General features: G+C 46.3%; 1 protein-coding gene across 10 annotated transcripts in view; it reads left to right on the top strand.

Annotated features, from left to right (window-relative positions):
• The window catches only part of Rin2 (Ras and Rab interactor 2), a 201,293-nt gene extending 188,818 nt beyond the window's left edge, over positions 1 to 12,475 (top strand). For 9 of the 10 annotated variants that reach the window (XM_060383140.1, XM_060383134.1, XM_060383143.1 and 6 more), the window contains 4 exons: positions 1,916 to 2,221; positions 4,152 to 4,283; positions 8,846 to 9,009; positions 10,504 to 12,475. In XM_060383140.1, coding sequence (XP_060239123.1) covers positions 1,916 to 2,221; positions 4,152 to 4,283; positions 8,846 to 9,009; positions 10,504 to 10,824 — 923 coding nt within the window. In that variant the 3' untranslated portion in view covers positions 10,825 to 12,475. Of the gene's footprint in view, positions 1 to 1,915; positions 2,222 to 4,151; positions 4,284 to 8,845; positions 9,010 to 9,603; positions 9,707 to 10,503 lie in introns of all 10 variants that reach the window. The other variant, XM_060383142.1, reaches the window with a different exon arrangement.
• Positions 12,476 to 12,676: the final 201 nt, after the last annotated feature.

Below are 12,676 nucleotides of genomic sequence, written 5' to 3'. Positions count from 1 at the left end.
ACGATAGTTTGGGGAAATGGAGGAACAAAGGAAAACCTAGGCTGAGGAAGTCTGATCGCTTTGGGACCACCATTAACCTCTAGACTCAGGCATAGTCAGGTTGTTCTATGATTTGCACATCTGGCTTAAATTATCTCCCCCCCCCCGACTTCTAGCAATAGATAGTAATCTGAATTTAGTATGAGCTGACCCAATATCAAGAACTCCAGAGGCCAGAGAAATAATCCAGCTCTTTCCAGTCTTAGAAATAAGTGGCTCTTTGCACTTGCAAAGTGGAACCACATTAGTGTCATGTATCAGAGAGTCACCACAGTAGGACTCAGGCAGGATTGAAGAGAACCATGGCATTGGAGAGGAAAAAGTTGGCACTGAAAAAGTGAATAATTTATCATTGGGGAAGTTACAGAAGCACAGAGTATCAACACTGGAAGCTATTCCATTGGGTGACCATTCAAAAGAGGGAAAAATAACTCCAACCACACCTAAAGGTTTCCCTAACTGTGTTTAAGCTTTCCATTTTGAAATAGTATCAGACTTACAGGAAAATTGCACAAAGAATACATGGAAATGTCCTGCCTCTGCCCCAGTCCCCAGTGTTAGCCCTCTGCCACAGTTGCTTTGTTCTTCTTTCTGTCTATACTCACTTGCATACACATGTACCTTACTTGTTTGTGAACCTTAGAGGGTCTGTCACAGGTGTCATGTCCCCTTTGCCCCAATATTTTGTTGTGCTTCCTAAAAACGAAGCTACCTATTGCAAACTACAGTATAGTTAGCAAACTTGGGGGAGAAAAACAATATTGAAGCTGTGTTTCTGCTGAAGGGCTCTAACAGACGCACGCATAGCAAACCTGGTGCCAGCAAGCCTCACCCCTTCCCCTTCCCTCTCCTCTGTAAGCCACAGTAACATCCTTAAAGCTAGCCACCAAGGTCTGTTCCCTTATTTGGACACTTTCTTATGCCAGGCTCGTTCCTGAGGCCAGTAACCAAGTCCAGCTATCAAAGTAATGGAGTCCAGAATTGAAACCCCCTTTGGTTCATTGACATGCCCAAAAACATATCACTGCATCCCAGCCCATTCAAACATAGATATCCCCTTTTTTCTTTTAAACACCACACCTGCAAGGTCATTTGCTACTGTTTTCTGCCTAAGTCAGAAAGCAGCCGCTTAACTTTTCTTCCCCAATTAATCTGTCTGTGAAAATAACTGTTTGGGTGTAGTTTGTGCCTAGTTCCAGGGAGGGGGACAGGTTCAGAAGGGAGCACCCCACTGTGTGTGGGCCCCTTCAGTTACCAAAGCTGCAGGCAGTATTCGGAGTTCACCTAAGGCCCTACTAATGTCCGCTGTTGCAAATGAAATGAAGTTTTGGCTCAGGACCCAATCCAAAAACTCACACCCTCCATATTAGAAAGCCCTTTAGATTAGCCAGCTGGCCTGGCACATACAGCAGTGGACAACACAGAAGAGACCGTGCCTCAGATGAGGTAGGAGCAAGACTGGACCCCTGAGGTTGACCCCTGACCTCCATTCCTGCCCACCATCACTCACACATGAATGCATACACATATACTTTTAAAAAGGAAGAAAATCCTGTCAGATAACATATAAACAGGAGCGGGCGGTGGAACACCTGGGTCAGAAGAAGGTCTCCTGAAATAGTTGCTTGAACGCAGGGAGATTAACATAAACCTGCTTAGTTTATTGTGTGCAAGGAAGGTGTTATCAGGGAAGGCTAGCCTTAGCCGGGTGAGTCACGGTTCTGCCTGTAGTCTGTTGGGTGTTAGACATCCTGCTGATGTGTTTGCTCTCTCCTCCAAAGGCTGTGTAGAGGCACAGACATGCACCCGAGAAAGCACCAATTGCAGCCGTTCTCTCTTCAGACAAGTGGTCACCGTAGCTTCGTTTTCTTTGCAGATGTGGTGTTGGAGAAGGCCATGCACAAATGCATCTTGAAGCCCCTCAAGGGCCACGTCGAGGCCATGCTGAAGGACTTCCACACAGCTGACGGCTCGTGGAAACAACTCAAGGAAAACTTACAACTCGTGCGGCAGAGGAACCCGCAGGAGCTGGGGGTCTTTGCCCCGACCCCTGACTTGGTGGAGCTGGAGAAAATCAAGCTGAAATTCATGACCATGCAGAAGATGTACTCACCAGAAAAGAAAGTCATGCTTCTGCTGCGTGTCTGCAAGCTCATCTACACAGTCATGGAGAACAACTCAGGTGAGGGGACTTGTGATGGAGCCCAGCACACCCTCGGTCTCTCAGTTTCACTGAGCAGCCGATAGAAATGCAGGTGCAATGGTGGGATTTGTTAAGTGGGCCTCGTGCATCAAGAGTCATATAACAGATCGTCAGCGAACATGGATAAGGAGAAAGAGTTGGAGTTGCCTACAGTGCTGACTTAAAGAGTTAGTGCTTGGGAATTCATTATCCTCCCTCTGCTGGATAAGATTCTTTGCTGAGGGACTCTGGCCGCCTTAATTTTCTACCTGGCAGTTCCCCATCTGTTGTTTCCTATGACCCTCTCCTTCCTAATGTGAGAATCAGGTGAGGCAACCCATTCTGAAGCCCAAGTGCAATGGGAATATTAGAACCTTTGCCACACTCTGTCCCATGAGCACTCATGCTGATAATCTACAGCATGAGCATGAGAAATCTGGAGTGTTTGGTAAGAGTGAGGATGAAGTACTGTGATCGGAATTCATCAAAGAATTGCAAAGTGGGAAGTAAGTCTTCTGAACTCCCCTGGCTCTTTCCTAAAGATGCCGACGTACCCATTATTCATGGGCACTAACTGAGCCCGCCCTACTCCAGGCCTTCAGAAAGCTTCCTGTAATACAGTGCGCGAGGCCGACTTCTTTTCTTGACAGAAATTGCCTTAGTAAAAAAGCAACAGAGAGAATTCACAGGCTCTGTTACCCATGCTGGCATAGACAGGAATGTGTGAGTGAGGGCCTTAACCACTGAGCTCTTGGGACCAGGAAGGTGGTTCAACAGGCAAAGCACTTGTCAGGCAAGCATAAAGACCAGAGTTTAGATTCCCAGCGTCCACGTAGATGCTGGGTACATATGTGTGGTCACCTACCCATAATCTCACAGTTGGGAGGCAGAGAAAGGGTACCCCAGAATCTTCTGACTGGCTAGAATAGCCAAATAGGTGAGTTCCAGGTTCAGTGCCTGCCTCAGGAAATGCAGAAGAGGGCAAAGACACCCAATGTGACCCTCTGGTCTCTACGTGGATGCACGCATGCGCATGCACACCCACACACTTGGTAGCACACGCACCCCAGAGCCCTTGACCTGTTTGCCAGCCTGATTGGAGGCCCATCTCTGTAGTTCATGAGATCATTTATGAAAACTCAGATGACATAGCTCCACAGCATTGTGTCTCTGCCTGCACACTGGTGACGTTTCAGACATGCTCATCTTCACTGTATGGGCTCTCCTGCTTCCTATGGGGAAGGCCAGTAGCATCCCGGATACCAACTGGATGCCTGGATACCATCACCCTCCGGCTATGATCATGAAAGATGTTTCCAGATAGTGTCAAGTGTGCTCTCAGTCAGCAAAGTCACCCCGGTTAAGAACCACCATTACAAACAACACAAGAAATAAAGGCCTCCCCATATGTCGCTGTCAGTCAGGTGTTATCATCAACATACTGAATTGCTATCATCAACACACATTTAAATAAGTCAAACAAATAAGATGAACGCTGAGCAGAGAACAGTTCTCTTTTCCCCTGGCTTAAGTTTGGTCTGTCATTACATGTGTGATAAATGTGCACAAGACACAGTAAATAAGCCAGAAAGAATTAGCCTAGGATGTATTTGATTGAGGGTTTACATTATGCCTTGTTAAGAGTTTCAAACCCTTAGAGACACACCGTTCCAGCGCACAAATCTTAAAAATGAACCGTGTTGACTGTCTGTGAGACGCTCATCCTGAGATTGTGAGCAAGGGCTGGTCACAGCAAGCAGTGGGGAGAGTCAAGGGCCACGTAGGTAGAATTCCAGAACCCCCCACGCCTGCTTATAAGTAGCACATTTCCCGAGCATGACTCCTTGGTGACTAAGAAAAGCAGCAAATAGGATGTGAAGGAAGGAAACTGATAAAAATACCCTATCTTGCCCCCTCTTCCTGATCCCAGGGAGGATGTACGGTGCGGACGACTTCTTGCCAGTCCTGACCTACGTCATAGCTCAGTGTGACATGCTTGAATTGGACACTGAAATTGAGTACATGATGGAACTCCTGGACCCGTCCCTGCTGCAGGGAGAAGGTAACATGCTCTTGAGTGTGTCAGAGGAACGAGGAGGCCACGATTGTTGGGGAGGTGGGGCAGTTGGGGCTCACGCATTTTAAATTTGAGATGCAATTCATGGAATGTAAAGTTAGCCATTTTGAAACTGGGCACGGTGGTCCACACCTGTCATCTCGGCATTTGGGAGGTCGAAACAGCAAGACTCTGAGTCCCAGGCCAGCCTGAGTTCCACAGCAAAGACCTGTCTTAAAAAGCACAGTGAGGGCTGGGGGAAAGCTCGCCCAGTGAACAGATTGGGGGCCTGATTTCAAGCCCTAGCAGGCACATCAGAAAGCTCAGCATGATGGTCCAGATCACAGTCCCAACACTGGGTAGGCAGAGGCACGCTGGGCAGCTGGGCCAAATCAGTGGCCAAGGAGATATCAGGTCTTTATAACAAAGTATATGGCATCTGAGGACGAATACCCAAGGTATCCTCTGGTATCCTTCATATGCGTGTGTGTGCCCAAACACACCACACTCACACACACACACACACAAACCAGTGACAGTCCTCATAGAGAGTGCTACCACCTCTATCTAGCACCAAAGCATCTTTTTCACCCCAAACACAGCCCTGTGGCCAGGAAACCAGTTCCTAGGGTGCTTGACACCTCACTGGTTAACTGTAGGAAGTTGTTTTTGATTTAAAACTATGCACTACTCTGGGTGTTTGGCTGCATGCTTGTAATCCTAGCACTTGGGAGGATCAGAAAATTCAAGGCTATCCTTGACTAAATAGTGAGTTTGAGACCAGCCTGGACAACATGAGATCCTGTTCCCCCAAATGAAATACATACTGTACTGACTTTTTAAAAATTACAGTAGTAGTGATTCATTATAGAAAAATCAAAATTAAAAAAGAAGAAAATGCCAAAGAGAGAGAAAGAGGAAAAAGTGCAACCAGTCCTGACAAAAATTTAGTTTAGTAGACTCAAACATTTATAGAATATCTTTTTTCTTTTTCCTTTTTTTGGTATGTGGTTTGTTTGTTTGTTTGTTTGTTTGAGTACTAGTGACTGAACCTAGGGCATTATACATGCAAGCAAGCAGCCAGCCAGTCACTGAGGTACAGCCCTTGCCCTTAGACTATCATTTTAAAAAACAATAGGGATTCTTTTATTTAGGAAGTTTCTGCTGATTTTTTTTTTAATTAAAGAATACTTACATGCTAGAAAAATAACCTGCTCTTGTTATCACTGAAATCAATGAAAAACTGGCCATAAAAAAAAAAGAAAAGAATTGTTGTTTTAAACATGAACAGCATTAGTTTGCTTCCCATTTAATTTACCTCAGTGTCCAGGTTCAGTCTTATCTGCGTGTGTCTTAGCAGAGGAAATTCTTCCTCCTGCATCAGTTAGAGGCTATATAATGAACATCTTTGGATGCTTGACTGTGTAGCTCACAACCTTGAAAGGCAGCGAGACCTGGGATTCTCCTGCCAACTGGTCATTCTTGAAGGAGGCAAATCAAACCCAGCAGTTAATCATTTTCAGAAGTCCCTCAGGTACCCAGACAGACCCTGAGGGTGCAGCTGTGTTTTCTCTGTTTCTGTCTAGTTTCAGTCTGGGCTTGAGCACAAAGGTCCACTTGCCCTCAGGATTCCCCGGGATATGCATCACCTAGGAATCTCCCATTGGAGGGGATTAAATGCATTGTTGTCCCCAGCATGTCCTTTAATGTCCTCCATCCTCTAAGCTGAATCTGTCAGCTTGGTTTTCTCCATCAAAGACCTGTTCTCCCCGGTCCCTAAGACCTCCCTTCCAGATCTTTCTGGTCAGTGCTAACTTGGGATAAGTGTCCTCCATCCTGTCCCCAGGCAGAGATAGATATGAATGAGTGATTCCAGCCTTTATCTCTCAGTGAAATTCTCAGCCAGGGACGCAGATACTTCATTAGGAGCCCACGAGACCCGCCATGTCTCTTCGCTTTCCTGGGATTGTGCAGGAGCGAACACTAGTGCGGCTTTGTCTGGGCATGGAGGTAGACATTTGTAAGCTCAAGTCTCAAGCCTTCCCTTTGCCCACTATGTCATTATTGCACTCTGGGGTTTCTTTTGGTGGTTTCTGGTAGCAAGAAGACCCCTTGAGGCTTTGGGGAAAAGAGTGTGTCAGTCTCCGTTAGAAAAATCACCCTTCCGTTATCGACAGTGTATACTTAAGATGCTTACGTCTTGTGGTCTGAGGACAGAGACAACCATTTCCTGCCCCTTTTCCTGGCAGTGCCTCAGAGTGAGGCCCTGTGTTTCAAGCCTGTCTTCTTAAAGGAGACCGTCATAAACCCTGCGTTATGACGCTAGGCAGGACCGTCTTCACCTGCAGGCACCTCTGTGAGGAATAAACAAACAAACAAACAAACCAGGGCATGCTGACATATGAATAGCCTGTGCATGAACTGTGTCAGACACTGCTGCCTTCCTTCCTCGGGAGAGGATGGCCCGGGAGGCTGCCTGTGGCTCTAGGCTGTGCGTCAGAGCATTGAACTGCCATACTTAGAGGAGCTGCGGTCATGATCAGAGATCCATGCTTTCTGTGGCCTGTCCAAAGCTCTCTTAGGCTGGCTTTACAGCAGTCTCGTGTCTTTTCTGCTGTGTCAGCAGGCCTTCTCCGTTACAGAGCCAGCACCATCGATGCCCTTGCAAGCTCAGAGTTCTTGCTTACGGAGGGGTGTAGTTTTTCTGAAATGTAAAACCTTCCTCTAATCGTATCCATATGTTTCAGAGTGTGGTCAATTCTGTGTTTCCAGTGTTTGAGGTTTTTCTCCTTAGTGGTCTGAGCACATTAGGGCCATGGAGTCAAATTCATAGTCGAAGGATCCCTTATCACCCCACAGGGATTGTAGCCCCTGGAGCCACAGTTAACGGCTGACACCAGGACACCGTCTGTTTCGATTCCTGCAGTCCTTGTAGACTCCCCAGATGCCACTGTGCAGCGTTCACACACATGATCTATCACTTTACACTGAGTCACGAGTGATTTGTTCATGGGGGCAAATACTAACGAAAGATTAATAATTCATAGCAGAGGCTGCTGCAGAGATCTTAAATCTGGGATGGTGGAGTCAGGAAAACTAAACAAAAAGGCTGATGTGGGCTGACAGGGGTCAGGGATGTGGCTAGATGATAGAGTACTTACCAAGTCTACAACAGGCCACGTACCACAAAGCACTGCAAAGAAAGAGAGAGGAAAAACCTCTATCCATGACTGCAGACAAGGCCGCTTTGCCAAGTTCAAGTCCAGTGCCGGTTCACAGGCCCCTAGCCATGCTCCTGAGAGGTGAAACTGTCTCAATCCTGCACATTGGTCAGAGAGAGTTCTGCAAGGCCCCATGTGGGCAGCTAAAGGCTTTGTTCTTGAAAGCAACACTTTTTCCTCACTGAACTCGCTGAACTGTATTGAACTTCTGGTCTATGCATGAACCAGTTGTCATGTCTGTTTTTCTTAATGTGTTTCCACTTCTTGGGTACAGGGATTCAGGTCCTTTTTCTTATGATCTCCCTCCCCCCAACTCCATCTTGAGCACATAGGAGAACCTCAATGGATATTTGACACAGAATGACTTTAAGTACAGAGTGCACTGTACTCAGAGAATTCTTCCCACACAGTCCAGGCGACCCCTGGTGGCTCTCGAGCACATTTACAAATTTAGTAAGCAACGAATTATTTTTAAGACAAACCTAGGAAAAGCATAGATGTCTCACAATCTCATTTGTCTGTTAGCACCTCACAAAAACACGAGAGATTAATTTTAAGGGCACTTGCAGAGGGTCACCCTTGTTACAGGCTCGTTAACATGTAAATAATTTTTCTTAAGTATGGGAACAGAAATGGTGTCAGCTCTTTGGTGTTCCCCGGCTCTGGCATAGGCTGGGGTCACTCCATAAATCTGTGTGAGATGAGTGCATGAGTAGAAGGATGAAGATGCGAGTGATGTGCTATTTGCTGTGTACCTCTGTGGACAGGATGGGATCTCCTCCCATGTGAATAGGTTCTGCGCCTGAAAATTCAAACAATCGTAGGGTGTTAATATGTAGGGAAAAAATGAAGTGAACGTATATGAACTTTTGGGGCTGGAGAGATGTCTGAGTGATTAAAGTACCGTCTGTTCTTCCAAAGGACCCAGGTTAAATTCCCAGCACCCACATGGCTACCCACAATTGTCTATAACTCCGGTTCCAGGAATTCTGACATCTGCATACCAATGCACATAGACGAAAATTAAATGAATTATTTTTTTAAATATACAAACTTTTTCATTGTTCTTTTTTTAAAAATTTCTTTGTGTAGCATTTCTATTGTATGGGGTATTATAAGTCATTTGGTGATGATTTAAGATTTACAGGAGTATTACGTAGAGTATATGCAAACACTGTGACATTTTTAATGAAGATTTAAGCATCTGTAGATATAGGGGTTGGATCCTAGACTCCATCCCTTGGGGATACCCAGAGACAAGTGAATACAATATGGCGGCAACATTAGTGCATCCGGTGTCATCACCAGTGTGAAACTCTTCAGGACCCATTCTCGTTGCCCTTGCAGGAGGCTATTACCTGACGAGCGCCTATGGAGCCCTGTCTCTGATAAAGAATTTCCAGGAAGAACAGGCTGCGAGACTGCTCAGCTCAGAGGCCAGGGACACCCTGAGGCAGTGGCACAAGCGGAGAACCACCAACCGAACCATCCCCTCTGTAGATGACTTCCAGGTACACACCCAAGTCCCGACCATGCTCCCCTGCTTCCGGGACAGCGGAGCTGTCCCCTGCAGCACCTGGGCTCAGAGCCTGAGGTCTTATAGTGGCTGAAGCACCTGGTGGAAAAGGAATCAGTAAGCCACCCCCTGGCCTCGCTGCTTCACCTCTGTCTCTTTAAACGTGAACACAGATGCACCTCAACTTTCAGTGGGCCTCGTCCCCTTTGACTGCACTCCAAGAGAAAAGTGCATCAATTGTGTCTGACCCACCAAATATCCTAATGTAGGAAGACAGTGGAGTACAGTGGGGGAGGGTCTTGTGGCTGATTGGCAGTGCCAGCTCATCTATGTTGCCCAGCTTTGTAAGGAGGATGGTATCAAATATAGCCAGCCTGGGGAGAGGGGCAGGTTCAAAGCCTGGCTGTTGGTGTAGTTCAGTGCTAGGCTGGGTTGCCTCCTACCACTTACAGAAAAAAATTGGGAGTCAAGGTGTAGTTCCTACTCAGTTGATTCACCCTAGCCCCAACATAAATATAAATACAATTATTACCACATAAAGCCTCTCAAACACCAGATCTAAGAAGCAAAAAATGTGTGTGTTCTCTAGATGGAGCTAGGACTTGACCAGGACTTCTGCTTTAAATGGGAACCATTCTTAAGGACATGGCAAAAAAGGAGCTACCCAGAGTAACAACATCCAGGGGAGCCTGGTATGTTACCGATTCTTGGCCTGGCTTGTGTCCTTGGAGCTCACAGGCTTCATGCCTCTCAGGGTGGTGAACACCTACATGACTCTTGACAGCAGGCCGTGCGGCCGTCTCCCTTTACCTACTGCAGCATCACGTTGTGCTTAGTCAGCTCCCTCTCCGAAGCTTCTTGCAGAATTGCCATCCCTTCCCTCTGATTCTTCTCACGTTCCACCCTAAGCCACTGGGAGCCTTATGTAAGGTCGCACCACATGAGATCACCATTTGGGGAGAATGGTCAGACATCAGCAGTTTGACCAAGAATCATTGTCTTTGGGTAGGCTTCCAAGAACAGCACACAGTGAGCGTCATATGTGAGTGAGCATCCTATGTGAGTGAGTATCACATGTACTGCTGTGGCTAGATGCTTTAAATCCCTTCCTGATAACTCTTCTGCTGTTTGGGTTATTTTCAAGCTGGAAAAAAATTCTCAACTTTGGATAGCGTTCACACTCTGACTCAGGATTTCTTTAGCAGCTGGCTTTATAACAGATATAAAAAGATGAAAAACAGGGCTGACGGGACTTCCTGTTGTTTCTGTTTGCAGTGAGCTAACATGTGGCAGCTCAGCCCATGCCATAGTCCCTGCCACCATCCAAGGACAGATCAGAGTCTTTCCTGGCAATCTGGGCTGCATGGTCTGGCTAGGCATTGGGACAAACTTGAGCCTTGAAGTGGCTCACCAGTCCTATTGCTCACCTCTGAACTATGTCTGCTTTCTCTTCTGCCTTTGCTCCTGACATCTCTGTTTCCATTTGCAGAATTACCTCCGAGTTGCCTTCCAAGAGGTCAACAGTGGATGCACTGGGAAGACCCTCCTCGTGAGACCATACATCACCACAGAGGATGTGTGTCAGCTCTGTGCTGAGAAGTTTAAGGTGGAGGACCCGGAGGAGTACAGCCTCTTTCTCTTTGTTGATGAAACATGGCAGCAGCTGGCAGAGGACACGTATCCTCAGAAGATCAAGGCTGAGCTGCATAGCCGGCCTCAGCCCCACATCTTTCACTTTGTCTACAGGCGGATCAGGAGTGACCCTTATGGTGTGATTTTCCAGAATGGGGAAGACCTCACACCTTTATAGAGGACACACAGGCTTCCCATTAACACCTCTAAAGGGAAGCTAGGCGTCTGGCCTTCTGGCTGCCACATGGTTGAGCTTGGAAGACAGCTGCCTCTTCAAGGCCCCTCAGTTCAATGACAGCCATCTATCTGTAGGCTGGCTTGGCCAAGGGCATCTTTTGGACACATTGTCCAAATGAGGTAGCTGAAGTTTGTGAAATACTAAGATTCTCCTCCAGAAATGTATTTGATGGTTCAGGTGTCCTGAGATCACTGGCTCCTTAGCCTTAGCCAGCTTCTGGGTTGGCTTACATGTATGTATATGTGCTGAGAAACATGTTAAGGTACAGACTCGTCTCTTGGATTCGATAGCAGGTGTTGACAAGACTGTCTGACGCAGCGCGTCAGGTACCTCTCAGCTCTGTGGGTGGCTCCAAGCTCCCCCTTTCCCTTTTTTCCTCCATCCTTCATTCTATACTTTTTTTTTAAAAGAGCCTTTTGTGTTTTTATATATTTCATAGAAAATTCTATAGCAGTTGCAGGTAAACTGTCAGGATTGGTTTTTAAAATATTTTTGTAACTTTTAAAATATTCTTATAAGTATGCATGTGATTTAACATTTAATATTTGAAGATAAATCTCTTGCTGGATTTGAGAGTACTGCCTTTTAGATGTCTCTTGGACGTCTCTCCTCTGTAACTGGATGTTTCAGCAGATTTGTGGGGAGAGACTTCCGGTCGTCTTAAAGCAGCCACCCCTGACGCTGGCCACAGGCGGCCTTTGAGAAATCAGATGTACTGTTCCATTGGTCACCGTTGGTGGTGGTGTACCGTTTGCTATTTGTTTATATTTTTTAAGCAATCGATGCTGAGAATTAGAAGAGAGACGAATGTAGAGAAAGGTAGAGAGAGAAAAACATAGACTCTAAGGAGGGCTGAGGAATGTAGTCTGCAGGTTCAGGCTCTTCAGAAGACACAGGAGAAGGGGTCGGGACTGTAAATACGTGCTGCAGTGAGCTTTGACGAAGATCTGGGCCATATGCTATCTGCTTTGGGAAACAGTTTTAAGAATCCCCACAAGGAAAAGTAAACCAAGGATAACGCTCCCTAGGCCCCATTTTGTAAGCCAGAACTAATGGTAGCCCATTATTTGGAGGCAGAAACCAAGTTATATAATATGGCTTCTGCTGAGTTCAGCAAGATAGTGATTTAAAAAAAAAAGTACCAAAAGCAAAAATAAACCAAAAACAAAACAAACAAACAAACAAACCCTCTTTTGCTATAAGAATGGACATTGGTTCCGTGGTAGAGCTGGCGGGCGCGCACTAGCATGCTGGGCTCCAGCCTCAGCATGACAAATAGGAGCAAAACAAGCAGAAAATGTGATGTGTGCTGTACAAAATGAGTTTCTGGCCACACAGACTCTAGAACGGTCGTGTATCGGCGTCATACAGGTCGTTGCCAAACAAAGCGCCATTTTCCTGTACTGTGTAAGGGCGCACTGGCGTCTGCTTCAGGGGCCTTGTTCCTTGTACTTTTGGCTTTTGTTGTACTAGAACCCTCGGCACATACTGTGTTGTGCTTTCTTTTGTAAATGATTTTCAATGGAATTTTGCACATAATACATTGTAATACTGTACAATAATCCCGTGTAAAATAATTTTTGCAATATTCTTCAGTTGTCTTGTTTGTTTTGTTGGTGATGGTGATTTGTTTTAGAGTCAGAATGTAATCAGGTATGCAACGATGCTGTGTGATTGTACCTGTCAGTGGCTAGGCTCGGTGGCCGTGCCTTTTACCATAGCGCTTGGAGGTGGGTCTCTGAGTTCCAGGCTCCCCTGGGCTACATAGTGAGACACTGTTTCCCACATTGTG

Source organism: Meriones unguiculatus, chromosome 4, assembly GCF_030254825.1.
Source record: "Meriones unguiculatus strain TT.TT164.6M chromosome 4, Bangor_MerUng_6.1, whole genome shotgun sequence".
NCBI classification, from domain to species: Eukaryota; Metazoa; Chordata; class Mammalia; order Rodentia; family Muridae; genus Meriones; species Meriones unguiculatus.
This window is presented reverse-complemented; position numbering and strand designations above follow the sequence as displayed.